Genomic DNA, 22,493 nt, shown 5'->3' on the forward strand with positions numbered 1-22,493 from the left:
TTTTAGAGATTTTATTTATTTATTTGATAGAGATTGTAAGTGGGCAGAGAGGCAGGCAGAGACAGAGGGAGAGGCAGGCAGAGACAGAGGGGGAGGCAGGCTCCTGCTGAGCAGAGAGCCCGATGTGGGGCTCGATCCGAGGACCCTGGGATCATGACCTGAGCTGAATGAAGGCAGAGGCTTTAAGCCACTGAGCCACCCAGGCTCCCCTACATCATTCTTTATATATTTAAATAATGTCTTTTCAGGTAGTTTAATGAGATAGGCCCCTGAAAAATCTCAGAAATCTAAACTGTAATTTTTAAAAACTCTCTTTCAGCCTTCAGCTCCAGCACCATGAAACCATCCACGAAGCAGCTACTTACGGCTCCATGAGGCCTTACAGAGAGAGTCCCCTGTTAGCAAGAGCAAGGAGAACTGAGAGCTTCCACAGTTACAGGGACTTCCAGACTGTTAATTTGAACAGGAATGTAGACAGAGGTGTCCCTGAAAATGGGAACGTGGGTCCAATACAAGCCGAAGTAAAGCGGGCAACAGGGGAGTGTAATGTGTCAGAGAGAAAGTCTCCTGGAACAGAAGCGAAGAGTTTGAGAGAATCAGATGGTGGATTGGAAGTGCACAAAATAGCTGAAGGTCCAGAATCCAAGAAAAGGTCCTCAGAAGAAGAAAATGAAAATAAAGTGGAATTACGGAAGAAAGGGGGATTTGAAGGAGGAGGATTCCTTGGGCGAAAGAAAGTTCCCTATCTGGCCTCATCCCCGAGTACTTCTGACGGAGGAACAGACTCCCCCGGGACTGCGTCTCCGTCTCCTACGAAGACCACGCCATCTCCTCGGCATAAAAAAAGCGATTCTTCAGGTCAAGAATACAGCCTGTGAAGACTCACCAAAATAAATAGTTGTGTTGTTAATTTAGATGAAGGTTCACAACTTTACTGGGTTTCAGTACATTCGCTTTTACACCAAAACTTCCCAAGACATTAAAACCGGAGTTCATTCGTTATCTTTTTAACAGAATTACCCAGAGGGAGGAGGTAAAAGTAATTCTGGCTCTTCGGGCCTTTTGGAAAGTTTTTTTAGTTTTACAAGTACATTCAGTGGATCATTTGTAAAGCAAGAGTCCCTTTCAATGTTTTAGCTACTCTGGATTTTGGAAGCGAGTCCTACTGACCTGGGCCCACTGCACTTGGGTATCCCTGAGGGCGCAGGGACCAGCAGATGGCGCTCCTGATCTCATCGTGCTTGAGATTTGTCTCGCATCTTCCAGTGAAGTGAATCACATTAAATCTCTCTGGATAGTCTCCCAACACTTCTTGTGATTGCCACGTGTTTACCACATATTTAATGAGGTGCTATGTTTGTGAAGAATTACCTAATTCAGAAACATTATTAATGTTGACCACCAGATTACACTACGCAGTAGGCAGTCCCTTCGGATGTTTTTCTTAAATCGTGGGTCATTTTCTGATTCTCATTATTTGGAGTTCTTAAATCTTAGCAAGTGTCACCAATATTAAATACCCTAAGTCCATTTAAACTTTCTTTAAAGTTGGAGCAGTTGTCTGTGTTTGAAACAGATGAAATAAAAAATAATAATCAAGGCTAGAGCTTTGCGTGCCCAGAAGGGAAACCATCCTAGTCTTCCGTCTGCCTTGTCCGATTTAGGGGCCACATGTTTCCACCCACTGTCAATAATGAAAATAATTAAGTCAGAATGTCGCCATTTTGTTAAGCTTCTAAGACGGCAGTTCTCAACTTGTGGTTCAAGGTTTTGGCTGCTATGCAAATAATTGTTTTAAAATATATTTTGAATTATGAGACAAATTTTTTGTACCTTTTTTTTTTCGTTTGGAATACTTTTCAAGTTTCTGCACATAGGGCAATTGTAAATTTAAAGCATTAAGCATTTATTGGTGAATAATGTATATATTCCCCATCAAGAAATATGAGTGAAATTGAAATAAATTCTTTAAAGTTTACTATATTGCTAGTGGTTTCACAACACTTGTATTTATTTATCAATGAAGTCTAATAAAATTGATTAAGACGGTGTGTTCTCGGTTATTTAAGGAGTCGTTATGCTGTTGGAAGTACACCTGCAAGGTTGGCGGGGGTCTGCTTCCGGCGGTAAGAAGGGGGGAGAGCAGGGGGGAACGGAAGAGGCCGAGGCTGACTTACATTCTCCTTGAGGGGGAGGGTCGGGCCCAACCTCATTGCCATATTGCTAAGGATTTGCCATTATCTCCGTAGCCTCCTTTCCCCTTCCCACAGGCAGGTCAGAGGTGGGTGGGCGAGGAAGAAAATGAGTGAAAACGTTTGTGTTTAAGCAGCCTTCTCCAAGAGTAAGGCCGTGGGGTAGGGAGGAGCTGGAGACTAGGACAGAGCAAAAGCCCATAAAGAGGCAACTCGCTGAAGGACAGGTTGCCGTCTGCTACGAGGCGGCAGATCTTTGTCGTTTCTCTCACGTAGGGGAGTTTGAACCTTGATGCTGTGACGGGGGTTGGAGCCTGCCTGGCACTTTGTCGCCTGGAGCAGATGAGCCCTTCTGGGTCTCCGCATTTTCCTTCTGCACCGAGCTCAGGAGGTGTTTCTGTCACTGAAAAAACTCGAGCTGAATCTATATACTTCGCGTTTGATGAGCAACAGGAACAGAAGTAGAACTGTCATGAGGAGGACAGTGTTTCCGCTAATTCTGTATTTCTGGGCGGTCTCAGAAGTACTCACCGGCTGCAGAGGTACTGCTCCCCTCAGTTTATAGAGGCGATCATGAGGAGAACTTGCTTAGCCACAAGTCTTGTCACCTACCGAGCCAACTTTTGAACCCTTCTGCCTGTTTCGGGGGCCTGTGGTCTTGTTCCTGGCTTTCTCATCAAGGCTGATACGTGGCCTTCACCTCAGGTTAGGCACAGACGCTTGGTGGGGCCTCCAGACCTGCCGAGTTCGAATCTGGCGGGTGGGATCCACGCTTTGAAAAAAGCCCAACGGTTGATTCTAACGGACACAGATGGTTGAGGGATCAGAACATCCTATTACATGGGCTCACCCTTACCATCATCATTTATGTGTAAATTCTAACTCAGAGCTGTTAGTGTGTTTTCATAAACCGTGTTTACATTGAAAAATGAAGCAAACCATCTTGAGATGAATTTACATGTTATTTGTGTGTTGGAAATAAACTACTCAGATGTGCCATCATTAAGTTCCTTGTCCCTGAATCACTCCATCTGGCCTATGTTTTATTTACAGGTTGTTCGAGCTGAATTCTATTGACGACAACAGCCATGACTTTAAGATCAGCATCAGGTACATGGACAGATTAGTATTTAGGTTTTCCATTTAGTGGAAACAACATCTCATCTATAAATAAAATTTTTAATAGAGATTATAAAAACATGGCTACACACTCTTATCAAACCACTAATATTAGGAGTAACAGTAGTTCTGAAGCCGGGAAGGTGGTCTCTGGGAGTGGTCAGACCTGTGTCGGGAGATTTAGAACCAGTGTAAAGGGATTCATAGAGACCTGCTCCTCCTCCTTTGTGGTGTATGCCAGGGGCACAGTCCCTGAGCACAGCTAGCAGCTTAGCCCCTGAGTGCCTCTGGGTTGCTTTCTGCTTTTCGCTACTGGCTCTCGACACCAGAACTCCCGGATCTCCTGTAGGCTTTGAAAAGCTCAGTGGACGCCTGGGTGGCTCAGTGGGTTAAGCCTCTGCCTTCTCTCAGGTCATGATCTCAGGGTCCTGGGATCGAGCCCTGCATCGGGCTCTCTGCTCAGCAGGGAGCCTGCTTCCTCCTCTCTCTCTGCCTGCCTCTCTGCCTACTTGTGATCTCCGTCCATCAAATAAATAAAAATCAAGAAAAGCTCTGATGCCTCAGCCCCATGGCAGACAACTGAATCAATCCCTAGGGATGAGTCTACACGTTAGTGAGGCTGGGGACACAATACCAGCAGCGCAAAGAACAAAATCTTGGCCTTCTCGGAAAGGTGAAAGTCAGGTTCAGAGTGTTGCAGGGGCCAATGTTCTTGATGGGAGCCTACAGGCTTTCGTCCAGCTGTGGGATCAAAATGGAAACGATGCAGTGAAACTAATTCATGTAATAACTAAATGTCTATTTAGGTTAAATGGAGAATGACTGATTTAATATAAAATCCCCTGCAGTTCTCTGTGTTCTTTAGGTTCTACGCTGTGATGGTGGTGTCCGGTGGCTCAGTTGGTTAAGCATCTGCCTTCAGCTCAGATCATGATTTCAGAGACCTGGGGTCGAGACCTACATCCGGTTACCTGCTCTGTGGGGAGCCTGCTTCTCTCTCTGCCTCTTTCTGTTTCTCATGAATTTAAAAAAAAAAAAAAAAGTAGGATTGTGAGAAAACCATTTTTTAAAAGTTTTAAATTGTGATAAAGGTATTTAGTTAATTTTTCAAAAATGAGGAAGACCTCAATCTCCTAAATCCACCTGTAACCAGCAAATCATATTTGCAGAAGAGTAGACCAAGGATAAAGATGCAAGCTTATGACTGGAAAAAAGCACTTTTCCCCTATATGCCTTAAGTAGCTCGTGTGATTCAGAAACTCAGCCTTGGTTAAGACTCATTTGTGAAGTGAGCTTTAAACTACTTGACCCAGAATCAACAAATGATATTAAAACCAGTAAACTAAATTAGCCAATCCTGTGTTTCCATTTTAGGAAGTATAAAACTTGGCAAGAAAAAAAGAATCTTATAATTTGTACATCCATTGCCAAGGGCGCACAATCATTTCCGATTTGTTTGCTTAACGTAGTTCTGATGAGGGGGCAGAACTTGTGTTTAATACTGGTCTGTGCTTTTGACACTTAGAGTTGGCAAGGTTTGTTGGGAGTTGGTCAGTCTGACGAACTGTTCCTCCACAGATGTGGTGAGAGCCTCAGTACCCCAGAATCCAGAGTCTGGCTTGTTTTGGGCCAGAATAAGGTTATCCCTTATTTTACAGATTTTTGCCAGTTCAGCTTTGGGAAGGAAAATCCACCTACCCCTCAATTAACTCATAAAATGCTGTCAGACAATTGTGTATGAGACCTAGGGATTCAAAATAGTTTCCTGGGATCCTTAAAGTAGACCTTTTAAGAATAAGGAAGACATTTTTTTTTTTTTTTAAACATTGTTTTCCATGAAGAACAAACTTGAATACCTTTAACTTTATGTTGGTAACTTGGGGAAAAAATGTCTTACAGTAGGACTTTCACCAATGACTAATCCAAACAGAGCAGATGACAGAACTTTTGACCCATGGAAATCGGAACCATGGAAAATCACCCGCTCTTAGTGACTCTAGGGCTAAAACAGTGAGATCCCTGAAATGAAAGGATGTAGTACAGAGGAATAGACACGTGTAGCTATACGTAGGATTTACATGCTTATGTGTCATCTTGTGTTTATGTATACGTGTTAAACAATTTCAAAGCTGGAAGGAGCATCAAGTGTGCCTTTTTAAAATTCCTCGTAGGTTAATTAAATAATGCAAATATTTAACCAAGTGAACGGTGCTAAGTTAAAGATGTCAGTATTCCTGGGTAATCAGTGAATTGACAGTTTTATGGAAAGTTTTTGTAGTTTCAAAGCCATGTAAAATATTTGGGAAATAGCTCTTCAGTCCTTTTCGGAAGATTCATAAATACAAGGACAGAGGTTTACCAGTTTATGTGGTGCTCTGTCAAAAGGTTGGTGAAAACTTTTTTTTTCCATTAAGTTTGGTAAATACTTATCCCTAAACATTGTCACGAAATTGGACTGTCAGTCCACTGTGTATCCCTCAGTGCTGTTCTGTAACTGATTCAGCTTGGCCTGAAACTTGCATTTTATTTTGTAGCTACGATCGTTGGAATTACTCCTCCAGGATCGTGTTCTGACAGGATTGAATGGGGGAAGGGACTGAAAGGAGCAGTAGTGACATCCTCTCAGAAAACCTGCTTTGTTTTTAAACTGGTAACTTCACTCACTTGTTACAACTGTGGGCCAATTTGAAATGGTCACTAATTATTCATTTAACCAATGGAGCCACTGTTGGAGCCAAGTGAAAATAATATGCTAGTTTATGCTTCCACAAAGTAAGAGCAAAATAAGTATTTTCATACTGACAGGACCCCTTATTTCAGACCACCAGAAAAACAGACCTCTATTAAGGAGGAACAATTTCAAAACCAATTCTTGTTGTTTTTTTTTAAAAAGGATTACAGAATACATATATGGTGTGTTAGTCCGTGACATCCCCATGGGGATGGGGCGTGGGGCAGGCATTTCAGGTTCCTGTGATGCAAGTTTCCATCCTTCACAGGTGGGTGTCGGTGAACGTGGTGTGCTCCTTCGTCACAGAGCTGAAGCCTTTGATGGCATTCATCAGGTCCTCTTCATCCACATACTGAAAAATAAGCCAATCGCCATTGATTAGGACAGTCACTGTTAATAATTGTATTGGCCATCGGTTGATAGTTCTATCAATTTAATATAGAAAGTACTCTGTAAGTATTCTGTTAAAGGCTAACATCCTACGCTCAAAACTCTAAGGCGTGGTTTCAGACTGCCCTTCTCTTAAATTTACCTTAAAGAAAGGATCACCTCACATGTACACGTGAACTGTGGACTAATCCAAAATGTCATTTGAGTGTTATGGTGCGTCATACCTCAACCTTTCTAAACCTCAGTTTTCTCATCTGTAAAGGGGGGGGATTATATTTTTCATGTTTATTTTATATTTTTATGTGTGTTTTTATATACATATATATATTATATGTATATAATACAGGGGATCCCAGGACCCCAAGATCATGACCTGAGCTGAAGGCAGAGGCTTAACCCACTGAGCCACCCAGGCACCCCAGAACTGCTCTTTCTCCTCTAACCGCACACCATATATATATTATATATATATATAATATATATATGCAATATAAACCTAAGATTTAGTTCAAAATGCAAGCAGAAGAGACAGAATGCATGCTATTTTGCTCCATTGCTTCCCACTCTCTTAACTGTATTTTGTATTTATCGAAGCGGACTAGTAAGAGTGTTTATAACGTTATAATGAACAGATGATTTTTCAAGTATCGGCAACTTCCAAAGCTTTCGCCAAGTTGCCTTGCACATCGCCTATTGCTGCTACTGCCAAAAGCAAGCAAAACTGGCGCTAGAGTGTCACAGTGAGGACGGAGGGCTCCGTAATCAAAGGATGGTTTCAAGATACCGATTCCATTGGCAAATTACTGTGTATCCTTGGGTGGGGACACAGGCATCTAAGCCCTCAATTATGTCGTCATGTTGTCTCCCATAAACCCGCCTTTTTGCCATGTCAACTGCGATCAATTAACAGTCCCTATGTTTCAACCTAATGTAATTATTCCTCCATTTAGAAACTTCAGATCTGGAACGGAATCCCAGAATTCGAGAGCCATCACAACGTCAAGCAGACTCATAACTTCAAAATGCGTATCATAAAACATCGTCCTGCACCAGCCAAGAAGGACAGCACATTTTATCCTATTTTTCCCTGTGACTGGAACCCGGAGCCAGGAAATCTGCTGTATTCCTTGCCGTTAGTTAAGAAAGTCGTCGTGGAAGTCCTCGACCTTTCGGTGAGGAAAAATGAAAACCGAGAGGAGTGCAAGAGTCCGGAAGCAGAAGCAGATGCTTGAAAGACACGGAGGTGACGCGTTCTGCCTCCGAGAAGCACGCGGAGGAGCTGTGGTCTTAGTGGGCTGCTCTACCAGCTCACTGTCCCAAAGGGACGGGTGCTGCAGGTACTGGGGCGCCTGGGTGGCTCAGTGGGTTAAAGCTTCTGCCTTCGGCTCAGGTCATGATCCCAGGGACCTGGGAGCGAGCCCCGCATTGGGGTCTCTACACAGTGGGGAGCTGCTTCGCTTCCTCTCAAAAGAACTGCTCTTTCTTTCTTTCTTTTTTTAAGATTTTATTTATTTATTTGACAAACAGAGATCACAAGTAGGCAGAGAGGCAGGCAGAGACAGAGGGTGGGGAGCAGGCTCCCTGCTGAGCAGAGAGCCCGATGTGGGGCTCGATCCCAGGACCCCAAGATCATGACCTGAGCTGAAGGCAGAGGCTTAACCCACTGAGCCACCCAGGCACCCCAGAACTGCTCTTTCTCCTCTAACCGCACACCAGAAGGAAGAAGGTGATGCACTTCTTTCGCTTTTTTGCTTTTTTTTTTTTTTTTCCTTTTAGACCAATTCTGGTGTCCCCAGTCACCTTCTGCCTATCTTTTCCTTGCAGAGCGCTGGGAGGCAACAGTCCGTGAGGGACAGAAAGCGCTAAGCCATCTCTTTACCGATACCTTTTGGGCGGTGGATCAAAGGCTCCGGATAAGGAGGGTCCCGGGTGGCTCAGCCGGTGAGGCTCAGACTCTTGTTTTCGGCTCAGGTCCTGGCCTCAGTGTGATGAGACTAAGCCCCACATGAGGTTCTGCGCTCAGTGGGGCGTCTGCTGGATAGTCTCTCTCTGCCTGTCCTCCCACTCATAAACGCTCTCTCCCCTGCCCTGTCTCAAATAAATAAATAAATCTTTAAAAAAAAAAAAGGCTCTTGGGATGCCTGGATAGGTCAGTCCACTTGGGCGTCTATCTTCAGCTCAGGTCATGATCCCAGGGTCGTGGGATCCAGTCCCACGTCAAGCTCCCTGCTCAGCGGGGAGCCTGCTTCTCCCTCTGCCTGCTCTGCCTGCTGCTCCCCCTGCTTGTGTTCTCACTTGCTCTCTCTCTGACAAATAAATAAAATCTTTTTTTGAAAAAAGGCTCTGGATAAGGAAGTCAACTCACCAGTCCACTGTCGTGGCCCATGATGGTTTCCCACAGCGAGTCATCAATCAAGACCTTCTTGTCTTGAATGTCCGTGAGCTGGCTGGCGCTGCGGTGGAGGGAGCCTTGGGAATAGGTGCGGGTGCCTCGGCTCTGACTTGGGATCCGGAGGACGGATAGGCTCCGGTTACTCCTAATGCTGATGGGTGTCCCAGACCGGGGGATTCTGGTGTTAGCTAACCCCTGAAAAGAAAGTCGCTGCTGGTAATTAGAGTCTCAAGAAAATGGGCTTGAAATACGACAGAAAATTGTGTGTCACACATTGTCAGTGAAGGAACACACCGTATCCCACTGCAGAACTTAGCTTATCTGCAACACTGTGGCCCCTGGTTTCTTGGGAAGGGTGAGATGATGAAGTAATAGTCATGTTAGACACCCAATGTTCTTAGCACCTGGAGAGTTCATGCCCTAGTGCTCTGACTGTTGTTCCCTGTAGGTAAGAGCTGCTGCTTTGCAAAGTGGTGGGTGCAGGAGGTAGAGGTGGGGTGTACAAAGTCATCCCTTCATGAGACGTGTCCCCACAGAGCCTGTGTCTTGAGATCAATGCTTTCCCAGAGCAACGTTAATAATGGTCTCTCCTGTACCCCTGGGGCTAATAATGCATTATATGTTTATAAAAAATAAAAAAATTATTAAAAAATTAAAAGTATTAATGGTCTCTCCTGGTTGCCAAGTGAGCACGGTTGTGTTATATTTCAAAATTCCTGGATTTGTGTAGGGAAATGGACTCTTCCCACCATCTGTTCTCATTCATATTGTTCTATTTGTTTTAAGATTCAGCCTTCAAAATAAATCAGGTCCGGGATTAACATCAGAAAGACATGGCAGAACCTAGAAGGTGCTGTAAGAGAACCGAGCTACTGTAAACATCTGAGGTTTTGTTTAGCTCGTCCAATCAGTGGAATGTTCCTGCTTTCCATTGTGCAGTCAACACATCACACAGAAGATCACGCGTTCATGCAGCACACGGAGGTACCTCAAAGTGCATGGTGTAACTTTTTAGGGTCACATTGCTTGACACATCAGATATATCGGCCACAGAGTCAAACTGAGAACAAATGGGGAGGCATCAGTTAGTGTTTGGAACAAACAAAATGACTGTAAAACAAATTCTTTGTTTCTCCAATGATAGCATAATCACACAATCATTCTGAGAGGCATCTCAGGGTGTGTGTGTGTGTGTGTGTGTGTGTTTTGCAGGGATAGCTCTCACCCACCTCCCCAAGTGAAAAGAAACAGTCTGAAACAGTGAGCAGGTGAATCCCGCCTGGTCCCATTCAGAATCTTAGCCATTGTTTCTGGAGCTCAGGGACACCAACAGTGGCTCTTTATTTTGCTCTACTAATGCGAATTCTTCTCTCCTTTGTTTGACTAACTTTCACTAATATTCTTGCAACTTTGTGAGAACGGTTTACTTTCCACATTTTTTTAAAGCATTAGAAGAAGGTTTGCAAGTGCGTGTTATTACCTGGGTAGGATTAATTTAGGATATTTCAGTGGGTTCCGGAATACGGCCCAGGGTCCTGGGACACTCCAGATTTCACTCCTGCTAACCCTCCAGGACCTGTGACTGACACTCTCAATACTGAAGATGAGCGAGTGTGGGGACCCGGAGCTGCTGGTGGCCTGCCGGTCCCCACCAGCCCTTTCCGTCTTCACGCCTCCCTTGGCCACTGAGCAAAAGTTAACCCATTGGGAGCCACTCTGCTTCTCCCCAGTGGCAAGGAGTATATGGGAAGAGGATGTCCCAATTCCTTGGTCTGCCCATCCCAGTTGAAGTCCAAGTCTAGTCCCAGAGGCAACTTGGCCTTCTTTTGCAGGGACTAAAAGCGCTAATCAGCAGCCCCCACCTGTTTTGTTTTGTTTTTCCATGTTTTTTAATTTTTTCACGATAAATACACTTCACAAGAGATCTACTCTCTTAGCAGACTGGCGATATAGTATCGCTATCTATAGGGACAGTGCCGTACAGCAGATCTCTAGGATGTCGTCATCTTGCAGAACTGAACCTTTATAAAACCTGCTAATAAGCAATTCCCCATTTCCCTCTCCCCACCTTGGCAACCACCATATTTTGCTTCCATGAATCTGGCTATTTTAGATCCCTCATATAAGTGGAATCATGGAATCCCCCCAACCTGTTTCCCTTGGTTACAAGACTATACACACCCCTTCCAGGAAATTGATTCTATGTATTTTATTTTTAGCTCATTTATGGCTATTCTCAGGCTTTACTGAGCATCTGACTTCCGGGGTGCTGGTTGACGTAGCAGATCCTTTGGTTTCTTTCTCAGAGCTTCAGGTCCTGCTTTTACGTGATGCTGACACTGACAGTTCACGGGCCACGCTTTGATGAAACAAAGCTTGACAAGACTCATGAGAACCGTGAGCAGCGGCACCATTCAGAGTAACTTCCCGCTGAAATGATGTGATTGCTTCTTGATCCCTCAGTTAGGCAAGTGGACAAAACTGGATTCCTCCTTGGGAAGGGTAATGAGGCAGAAGCGCCTGCCTGTAGGGTTTGGGTCAAGAAACAGGAGATTTGATCTCTGAAAGGAGTTACAATAATGGAATATGAGGAAGTTTTCTGGAAGCAGAGCTCCAGAGTTTCTCTTCCACGTTCTCCATGTGCCCTCTATGGCCCAGGGTTGATTTAGCTGGTCTCCACAGACTAGAGAGATCTCAGGTCTTCTGGGCTCTTCCATGTTCTTCTGAACTCCAGAAGTGGTGGTGCTTCTTTCATCTAAGAACATGGCTTCCTCAGAGTGAGAGTTCCTCTTCAACAAGGGAAAACTGTAAAGTAACTGCTCTTCAATGAGAATCTTCTAATGAACATACACTGAATAGTAGCACAATGGTCTGAGTTGGCCATTCAATATTCATTCATTTCACAAATATTTGTGGAATATCTGTTATATGCCGGGCACTGTTCTGGGTATTGGGGTACAACAGTAAATGACCCACAAAATCCTGCCTTTGAGCAGCTCACATTCTCTTTGAGGAGTCAGAGAACCATATCTGCTATGGTTATCTTGTGGTGATGGCACAATGGAAGTAGACTAGGAAGCTAGGGAATTTAATTTCACATGGAAGGGAATGTGACATTTGTGCAGGGACCTGTAGGAAGTGAGAGTGGAAGCCACCCGAGAGAAGGGCAGGAGCGAGGCCCAGGGGGAGGAGCTTGATGTGCTCAGGGAGGAAGGAGACTTGGAGAGCGAAGAGTGGGAGGAGGTAGGGTTGGTGAGTGATGAGGACCAGATGATAGGGACGTTGTCTTGGCTTCTCCACCACCAAGACACTGTCCCATGGCTAGACACAAACCATGGTCTCAGAGGGATGACAGTCATTGTGCCCACACTTCCACTACTTGGGCATGATATGGCTTTGTCAGAGCCTTAACCACTATTTGTTGCCAGGTCGTGGAAGGTGAAGCGATCTGGATGGCAGGCGATTCACTCATTTCTATTTTTTATTTTTAAAGATTTATTTATTTGACAGAGAGAAATCCCAAGTAGACAGAGAGGCAGCCAGAGAGAGAGAGAGAGAGAGGGAAGCAGGCTCCCTGCTGAGCAGAGAGCCCGATGCGGGACTCGATCCCAGGACCCTGAGATCATGACCTGAGCCGAAGGCCGCGGCTTAATCCACTGAGCCACCCAGGCGCCCCCACTCATTTCTATTTTTTAAAGTGTTGTAACTCAACTGGTTTGACCGGGCTTCTGTGCTTAATTCTGGTGCTGCTGTGATACTATGATTTATAATAAATATATATTTGGTCCCCTTGGAATTTCTTAAGTGAGGAGAGCCACAAGGTGTCTTTTGTTATGTTGAGTGACTTTTGGATTCACCTAAGGCTGGTTGTCAGGAGAACCAACCCTGTGATTAGAGCTTTGGGAATTTCAGTTCTCACTCATCATACTCCCAACTCCACCTCTAGGGAGGGGAGAGAGACTGGAGGTTGAATTAGCAGCTAGTAGCCAATGATCTGATCAATCACACCTAAGTGATAAAGCCTCCATTGCTGGGGTGTAAGAGCTTCTGGGCTGGTGAGCCCTGGAGGTGCTGGGAGTGGCAAGCTCAGAGGGTGAGGAAGCCCCGCAGCACCCCCCCCCCGCCCCGCCCTACACAGCTCTTCCATCTAGCCCTTCCTGAGTTCTATCCTTTTGTAATAAACTGATAATCCAGTAAGTGAAATGTTTCTCTGAGTTCTGTGAGCTGTTCTTGCAAACCAACTGAACCCAAGGAGGGGCGATTGCGAATTCCAGTCTGTAGCTGGTCTGTCAGAAGCCCGGTGACAGCCTGGACTTGTGACTGGTGTCTAAAGTTGAGGGGCAGGGATAGTCTTGGAGAACTGAACCCTTGATTTGTAAAATCTGACACCATCTCTCAGTAGAGTCAGAACTGAGTTGAATCGTAGGACACCCAGCTCGTGTCTGAGAACTGCTTATTGTGGAAGAACTTCCCCCTCCAACAGTGGAAGTGGTAATCAGAGTGGTCATCAGCTAAAACTCGCTGCACAGGCTGGCCATGAGCTCAACCTTTGTGCAAACTGGGCGAAAGGAGATTTCTCAGGCAGATGTCGCCCTTTGGATGCACGGCTTGGGAAGGACTGGCACCTGGTGGGAATTAGGATTTGTAGCCTTTCCTCCTCCAGATAGACCCAGCCCCACACCAGAGTGCAACTTTAGTTCCAATCACCTTTTACCCTGTCGTTGAGTGCTTTGGGCCAGGATCCGCCTGCACTACCACACGTGTGGCCTCACCCCCAAACCTTTGCCTGACCTCCTATCTTGGGAGTGGGCGGATGGGAGCTATGAGAAGCCACTTACCCCCAGTGGCCCGGGTGTCAGAGGCCGGGGACAAACTGAGCACTGCCTGCAATTTAGTTTCTCCCTAGATTCCCCCTTTTTTTGTTAGCCCCCAACCCAAGTTGCACAGTTAAATAACCTGTAAGTTCCCTGGGTGATTTTGATATGCAGCTCTTCTCCCCCATCCCCTGATTTACAGTGTTAGAGTAGAAACAGTCACTCCTGGTTGCACCAGAGAATAGCTTTTGGAGTTTAACAAAAGAATGTGAATCCCCAGGCCCCACCTGAAAGCAATGGAATCAGAGTTGCTGGGATAAGGCCCAAGCAATGGCTTTTTTAAAAACCTCCTGGAGGCCAGCGGGGGGGGGGGGTGGTGGCTGAGTGGGTTAAGCCTCTGCCTTTGGCTCAGGTCATGATCCCAGGATCCTGGGATGGAGTCCCGCATCGGGCTCCTTGCTCAGCAGGGAGTCTACTTCCCTCTTCTCTCTCTCTGCCTGCCTCTCTGCCTACTTGTGATCTCAGTCTATCAAATAAATAAATAAAATCCTTGAAAAAACAAAACAAAACTTCCCAAGTATCTTTGTCCCTTTGAGCTGCTTTAACAGAATCCCATAGACTGGCTAGCGTATAAACAACAGAAATTATTTCTCAAGTTCTGGAGGCTGGGAAGTCCAAGTTCAAGATGGCGGCCCATGGAGTGTCAGGTCAGTGCCTGCTTCCTGGTTCACAGACGGACATCTTCCTGTCTTCTTGCTGTGTCTTCCCATGGAGGAAGGGACGAGAAAGCTCTCTGGTGGTCTCTTCCATAAGGTCTCTATTAGCCTTTTTCGGACCCTGTATTTTATCGAACAAAACTGTCTTCAAGCCCCTTGTTACCATGACTCCGGAAATATTTCCCTCTACATAACAGCAAGTATTCCAGCCCAGTGATAGGGAAACGGGGCCCGGCGTGGGAGACCTACCATGTGGGTTTCCCCCGGTGGATAGACACTCAGCGGAGACATTCTCTTCTGAATAGGCACTAAGGGAGGCCTCTCTCTGATATATGGCTCTTTGTGGATTTTTCTTTGTAGTATCAGAGACAGAAAAATGGCCAGCAGGATCAAGCCCAGCATCGCCATTAACACGATGAACCATAACTCGCTATAGAACTCGGTGCTTTTGCTCCCCGATCCTCTCTTTTCTCCGGGAGTCGTCAGAACCAGGCCTGCGAAACCCAGGGACGGGAAAGAGAAATGTTATTTCAGAAGGCAGTTTCGTGATCCCTTGCCCCGATGTTTGATAGTAAATTGGAAAGGAGTTTAAAGCAGTTTGTCTCCTGGTGCTTGTCTGTACTTGTGTTCGGGCTGGGAAAATGGTGCCGAGTGTGGCAGGGAGACGCTTATAGCCCTCGGGAGACCTCTGGGACACAGCTCGGGGTGGAAATCACTGCTGCCTTTGCACGCTTCCTGGGAAAGGCAGGGGGAGGGGGGGGGAGAGGATCCTAAGGGGGGGGGTGGTCACCAAAGTAACCTTGAGGAGTGCCTGCCTCACAGTCGTGTGCCCTGAGTGCAAAGTGGACTTTGGGCAGTGGACTCTCGCCACGGCCCAGCTTGACCACTGTCACCGCAGAGAACTTTCAGGACACATCCCTTCAAAGCTGAGGAGATCCCAGCCCCTCACTTCATGGTCCTGGGACGTTTGGTCCAAATTGGATTAGAAACCCCAGACCCCGTTTTCTATTGTGATGTTGACAGTCTGTGCTTGCCAACATGTTATCGTCCGATGTCCCACACCCTGGCCTCTCTGTGACACAGCAACTGTGGGAGTCATCACTCAAGTACCCCCAGAGAGCTTCCCTTGGAAAGATACCCTTTGGCCACAGGACCACTTTCTCTCGATTTCTGTTCAAGTGTCCCAAGTTTGGGCGATGTGATTCTTTGCACGCGAGCTAATCACAGCAGCTCATGTTCAATGAGCAACTATTCACCCTGCGCTGAGCCCATAGCTCTCATGTCTGTGGGTGTGCAGAAAGCTGCAAGAGCCGGGGCAGACAGGAGACAGGCTCACGGGGCTCCCTGCAGGGCAGCAGTGCTGTCCAGCAAACGGGGTAGGAGCCCAAGCAGGGCTCAGAGATCATCTCCAGCCCAGCCACTTGCTGGAGCCATTGGCGGGGATGTCATGGGAAGTCACTCAACGAAGAGGGCTGCACCCTCTCAGCAGAAGGGAGAAGGGGAAGGGACAAGAGCTGAGGAGAAATGTGTTTTGTTTTGCAGAACGAACAGTTCCAGCCCAGGGAACAACCGAGCGGGTGTTTTGCCCGAGAGTCCTTACGTGGAGCCCGTTGGAACAGGCCTGGAAGGGCATCAGCGCAGACAGATGCCCCCTGGAGTTGTCCCGAAGTCATCTTTAGCTCATTGTAACACTGAGATCTCTTTCTAAGGGTGGAGTTTTCTGCCGTGTTTTGAACATATGGTGTTGGCCCTAGCACGTCTATGTGCAAGGCATGTCCAACTGAACCAGAAGTGCCTCTGTAACCCCCCGCCCCCGCGCCCACCCCTAATGCACTGAGTCAAAGCTCCCTGTACGAACCTCCCTGTCTCCTTACTTGTAACAAGTAAGTTTTTTGCTTTCAACACTTCCTCTAAATGTGCTCAGTTTGATGTACCCCAAGGAGCAACCCCTTGACTGGGGTGACAGGGCGGGCTCAGAAGCCCGTGGACACAGCAGCAGGCACGCAGGCTTGGCGGGGGGTGGGGGGGGGTCCTGGGAGCCAGAGCTCCAGCGCAGGTGCCTGTGGCCCAGAGCAGGAAGGGGAAACAGACACAGAGGCCAGGGCCTCCCCGCTATCGGCACCGAGTCCCCCTTTGCAGCTCCTCAAGGACAGGGTGGTGGGGGCGGCTGTTGGACACTTGACACCCACACTTTCAGTGGAAGGGAAGGGGAGGGCTTCAGAATCGGGGTGAGGAGGTTTAAGAGAGAGAGAGAGAAGCTGACTGAGATAGAATTTCGAGCTTCCTAAGAGGAGCCGCACGACTTGGCTAATCCTAACTGGACTTCCCATAGCTCTGTGGTGATACAAGTCGCTCTGCTCCACCATCTCAGAAGTAAAGAGTCGAAGCTCTGCCAAGTTCCAGCAGATAGGAATTCCCCTAATTAGGAATCAATGTGTGTTGTCTGAATTAAAACAAAGCATAACAAAACATAAAACCGACAACCTTGGTTGTTTGCGGGAAGAGCTGAATTTCCTCTGTGTGGCGCGGGGCTGGAACGCCAGAAACAGATCTGATGGGCCCAGTGGGCCCCTTGCTTGGGAGGACACAGGGAATGCAGGGCCGCCTGCCTGAGGGAAGCCGCAGAGAGCAAACAGCCCTCGGAACAGGAGGAGGGAAATGAGGATGGCCAGACTTTGGTGCTTCAAGGCTGCCTCAGGGAAGGGAACAGGAACATTTTAAAAGTTACATCACAAAATTAAAGCTGACTATGGGTATCAGTTGGACAATACATCTTGGAATTTTTTTCATAACTTCTCACTGTCCTCGGTGTTCCTTCTCTCACCCATGGAAACCTCTGCTTGTATTCAAGAACCGAATACAGGCTTCCGCTCTTTTATGGAGAGCTTAAAATCGGGATGGTGTATATGTTATACATTTAAAAACAAATTAAAAACAAAGTAAAAAAATTTTAAAAATTAAAAAAAAAAATCAGGATGGTGTGTTGTGATCCCTTCTCAGTTTTCTTTTTAAAGTCCCTTTGATTTCAGGGGACCCCACCCATCTTTAGCTCATTGTAACACTGAGATCTCTTCCTAAGGGTGGAGTTTTCTGCCGTGGGTCAGGGGAGGAACTGCAGTGGCTGACTCGACTTCAAAGAAAAACCCCAGTGGTGTCAGAGGAGGCCCCTGACTGGGGACTGCCCTCCCCAGGGAAGGCGTACTTGCCCCCAGCTAGGAGACTGGATGGACTGGATTCCGAGGGGGCTCAATCTAGGTTATGGGTTTTGCTCAACTCTTCATCCGGGTCCTCTGTATCAAAATCATTGGGTGGAGCTTGTTTATTTTGTTTGCTTTTTGATTTTTAAAATCTGATTATAGTGGACATACAATGCGATGGGCAGGGCTTGTTGAAAGAGCAGCTTCTTGGGCCCTACTGACTCTGGATCTCTGCCAGGGGCCTGGGAAACCATGTAATACACAAGAACCCGGAGATGACTCTTCTGCACACTTAAATTTGAGAACAGCTGCTCAAGAAAAAGGATGGGACCAGGGGTCAGCAGAGAAACCATGTTCCAATCCTCATCTTAGCAATGAGCTTGTGGGCATTCTTGGGTAAGTTCTGATGTCCCTTAGGCCTCCATTGGTCCACTCCACTTGTGGAAACATTGGAGTTGCTAAAAGAATACCAAATAGAGGCCCTGGGTGGCTTAGTGGCTTAAACATCTGACTCTTGATTTAGATTCAGTTCATGATCTTAGGGTCCTGAGATCATGAGATCAAGCCCCGAGTTGGATATGGAGCCTGCATTAAGATTCTCGCTTTCCCCCACCCCTGCCTCTCATCCTCTCTAAAAAAACCCCAAAACCAAAAACCAAATAAAGTCTACTCTAATCTACAACAGCTATGAAACAAAATAAGATAGACTATGTGGAATTGTGTTAGGTATTGCACAAAATTGTACATGGCATCCAGACATGTTAAGTCTGGAATCATAGAATTTTATTTATATATATATGTGCATATATATATATATATGCACATATATATGTGTATGTATATGTGCATATATATATATATATATACATATATATATATTTAGTGATTGAAATTATCCTTGATAACAATATGTATGTTTACCTGTGTCTCAGAATTTGTGGACATTTGTATTAAAAAATCCTAACTATACATGCGTACAAATTTGATATGATATTAGTTACTGGAATTTAAAATAAGGTATCAGTCCCAGTTATGTTCTAATGGAAAAGATCTGGCATTTCTCTAACTTGCCCTTTGAAACTGTAAAGTATTACATGTGTTAGATTCAGAGATTGTAGGTAGAACTCAATTTAAAAGATGCTCCATAAAAATTACAATTTCATCTCTTCAGCTAAATTACTTGGTAATAACAATCAATCATAATCTTTTACAGAGAATACAAGAGAGAAATCTCTCCAATTCACCATTTTAGGCTCTGAATCTATAATATTATCTCTATGATCAACACATATTGGCATTAGAGTATTTTCTCTCTTCCTCTGATTTCTTTTCTCTGACTTCCTCTATAAAGCACTTTTTTGGTAAACACAGTCGTTTAGCTCTTAACCGACAGGATTTGTGTGTAGAAGAGAATTTAGTTATGTCTCTCTGTGTATATAATTCAAAGACTTGATATTTTAAGAGTACAACATGTCCTAACTCCTTGCCTGATGTAATTTCCATGAGAACCTTTAAAAATATTTCTTATAATACTTAACACAGTTCCTTCCATATAGTCCATGCCAATATATTAGCACAAGTATGTAGAAATGAACATATGCTTGTTTCTTTAGAAAAATGAATACGCTCTATACTAAATATAATAGGAGTTAAAAATTTACCAAATCCGGTTGAGGTATCGTATTGGACCACAGGCGTCTTAATGCTTCCTTCATCTGTGGTGCAGATGACCTGGAAAAAGAAGACTGGAAAAAAGGTCCATGCCTCGGTCATTCAACACCTACAAAGATGGGGCAAGCTTTTGGAAGGGCAGCATCTCACAGCATAGGAAAGTCTGAAAACAGTTTTCCAGCACAAGTTGTGAGATTGTATCTAATAGGCAAACTTATTTCTAATATTAACATGGCCAAGAAAAATAGCTTATTATCAGTGTCATAATAGTATATATTTATAAATAACAGAACTGAAGAAGCTTAGAGCTTATAGAGCAAAACAAAACAAAACAACAACAACAACAAACCCCAAAAGAAGAATCAGAAGAGTAAAGGATAATACACGGTGTATCTTGTTTTTCTGTACATGGTCTAAACCTATTCTTTCCAAAAGGTACAGATGTTGGGATGCCTGGGTGGCTCGTTGGCGAAGTGACTGTTTTGGCTCAGGTCATGATCCTGGAGTCACAGGATCAGTTCTACCTGGGGCTCCCTGCTCGGCAGTGAGTCTGCTTCTCCCTCTGTCCTTTCCCCTTCTCTGATCACCTTCCAGAAGGACTGTCAAGTGGGGACCCAGAGGTCCTGACGCACTATGGAATGGGAGTCAGAAACTAACTTCTGTCCGCCGTCCTGGGTAGATAGATGGTGGTGTCGAGCCCGCTATACACACGCTGGCCTCTGTCGGTCACCACGAACTCCTTCAGCGGGCCGTTCAGCAAGAAAGAGCCGCTCCAGTCCACACGCACCAGAGACAAATTGCTGTCCACCGAAAACGGGGCTCGGTACTGGGGCACTGTGGGGAGAAAGTCGTATGTTCTAAAAATGGTTACCTCGGAGTACATGTGTGTATATATAGGTCTTTTTTTTTTTTTTAAATATGGCCCCCACTCACCCCTAAATTGGATTGCTGGAACCCATATTTTTCTCAGTGTTTAAAAAAAAAACAAACCCTGGCATGGGGGGGTTCACCAATGGGAACATGTGTGAAATGCTTTCTCAGCAACGTTGCACCTGCTTTCCAGAAAAAAAAAAAATCAATGGAGAGCAGTGTTTTATGAAATAAAACTATTAACATACAATGGTTGTGCTTACCAACATAGCCCTGGAGCTCATATTTTGTTGCATTTTCCCTCTTTTAACGGGTAAAGTATCCTTAACACTATTAACTAGAGCAGATTGCTATTTTTCATATCGAATCAATATTTATTGCTACAAAGCCCCAAGGACTAGATGAAGTTAATATATTTTTTTTTCTCCCAACGAAACTGCTTAGATGGTGAATTATGTCCTTTTGGCACCCATTTATTTTTAAAGCTTTTTCTTGAATCGTTAGTTTGTTTTCTAAGATAGTTAAAAAGCCTTGCAAATAGCAATTCTACTATAATAATTCATTGGCCTGACTAATCAATCAATAGCATAGTACATTAGTATATCATCAAGTTCGGGTCTCCTAAGTATTATATCAGAGACAGAAGCGACTTGGTGTGCATGTTCTCTTTCCATTTTTCAGCTCCTTACTAAAACAAAGGAAAAATAATCCGTAACTGAGTCTCATCTTTTAAATGAATAATTTTTGCAGAAACAAATGAAGGGTTACCATATCATCTTGTCAAGTCAGAAGAGATTTATTTCATGAGATTTTGTTTTCTCCAAAATAATCAATACATTTGTAACAGCACTAAGATCCATCTATATACTAAATTGGCTTTTAAGAAAAGAAAAAAAGGGAGTGGTGTAAATAAATTAGATATCCTTTTTTTTTTTCTTTAGAAATTAGACCCATCTGTTGCTGATGCTAGGAAATATAACAAAATAAGGAATAATTATACTTTGGTCCTCCTGGGGTTTAAACCGTGAGACAACTAAGATTCTTACCTTTCAAAATAAGACATTTTTATAAAGCCATAAAAAATATTTCTGCAAATACAAAAATCAGAGCTACAAAACCCTCTTTAAATATCTGGTTTTCCAACACAAAGTTTGTCCAACATCACAATGGAATGTACTGTTGTATTTGTGGCTTCTTTCTGTCACTTAATTCAGTAGATTTCCTTCGTAACAGTATAAATAAAGAGGAGGCTTGCACATAGTACGAAAATAGAAAGATGGGAGCTTTATTTGCCTTGCAGGACACAGAAATCTTCCAGAGGAAAGAGTAATTAAACAACCAAAATCGTCAAAAATAATGGATTTGGAGACTGAGAAAACGCGAAAAGCCACTATGCCCTTTGCACCTGCTGTGTTGTATCTCATTTAATCTTCAAAACCACCTGGTAAGAATTAGTTGCTGATTTTTCAGGTTCTGAGGAGCCAAGTCACTTGCTTAATGTCAGTGAGCTTAATGTCAGTGAGTGGTAGGAGACCCAGGATCTGAACCCAGCCCTGCCAAACGTGAAGGTCATACTTTTTTTTTTAAGATTTTATTTATTTATTTGACAGACAGATACAACAAGTAGGCAGAGGCAGGCAGAGAGAGAGAGGAGAAAGCAGGCTCCCCGTGGAGCAGAGAGCCCTATGCGGGGCTCCATCCCAGGACCCTGGGATCTTGACCCGAGCCGAAGGCAGAGGCTTTAACCCACTGAGCCACCCAGGCGCCCCAAGGTCATACTTTTTAAATGGGATTGAGGTTCCCACTGCCTTGAATGTTCCCAAGAAGTCCATGAGGGTGAGAAATGTCCGCCCGATTGTCACTCTGGGGGTCAAGGGCAAACTGAAGAAGAGACTTTCATGCAGTGACGAGGTGGAAATCAGTCTGGAGGAGGTTAAAGGGGAAACGGTTGGAAAGGTAACGGGCAAAGACAGGAGGAGCACTCCTGAGACAAGTTTGGCTGTGAAGGGAGGAGCGCAGCGGGCAGCAGGGAGGATGGGAGGGAGAGAAACAGCTGCGACTCTGCCGGGGCTACACCGGAGGTCGCCGAGAGGAGGCCGGTCAGCGGGAATGGGCTGTATTGGAAGCCAGGGTGGGAATTTTTTTTTTTTTAAGATTTTATTATTAATTTGACAGATCACAAGTAGGCAGAGAGGCAGGCAGAGAGAGAGAGGAGGAAGCAGGCTTCCCGCTGAGCAGAGAGCCCGATGCGGGGCTCAATCCCAGGACCCTGGGATCAGGACCTGAGCAGAGGCAGAGGCTTTAACCCACTGAACCACCCAGGCGCCCTGGATTTTTTCAGGTGGAAGGACCGCCGGCCTCGTTGCAGACAGAAAGGGAACCAGTTGCAGGGGAGTGGTCT

General features: G+C 45.2%; 2 protein-coding genes across 3 annotated transcripts in view; one reads left to right on the plus strand and one right to left on the minus strand.

The window, feature by feature from the left end:
• The window catches only part of KCTD3 (potassium channel tetramerization domain containing 3), a 50,193-nt gene extending 48,142 nt beyond the window's left edge, over positions 1 to 2,051 (plus strand). For both annotated transcript variants that reach the window (XM_082703935.1, XM_082703936.1), the window contains exon 18: positions 320 to 2,051. In XM_082703935.1, the coding sequence (XP_082560061.1) occupies positions 320 to 878 (559 nt within the window). In that variant the 3' untranslated portion in view covers positions 879 to 2,051. The remainder of the gene's footprint in view (positions 1 to 319) is intronic.
• Positions 2,052 to 6,144: 4,093 nt separating this feature from the next.
• The window catches only part of USH2A (usherin), a gene marked incomplete at its 5' end in the record, with an annotated part of 618,561 nt that continues 602,212 nt past the window's right edge, over positions 6,145 to 22,493 (minus strand). Inside the window, 5 exons of the mRNA XM_082703057.1 lie at positions 6,145 to 6,394; positions 8,798 to 9,019; positions 14,604 to 14,848; positions 19,213 to 19,296; positions 19,880 to 20,056. Coding sequence (XP_082559183.1) covers positions 6,305 to 6,394; positions 8,798 to 9,019; positions 14,604 to 14,848; positions 19,213 to 19,296; positions 19,880 to 20,056 — 818 coding nt within the window. The 3' untranslated portion in view covers positions 6,145 to 6,304. The remainder of the gene's footprint in view (positions 6,395 to 8,797; positions 9,020 to 14,603; positions 14,849 to 19,212; positions 19,297 to 19,879; positions 20,057 to 22,493) is intronic.

Source organism: Mustela nivalis (assembly GCF_964662115.1).
Source record: "Mustela nivalis genome assembly, chromosome: 16".
In the NCBI taxonomy this organism is placed as follows: Eukaryota; Metazoa; Chordata; class Mammalia; order Carnivora; family Mustelidae; genus Mustela; species Mustela nivalis.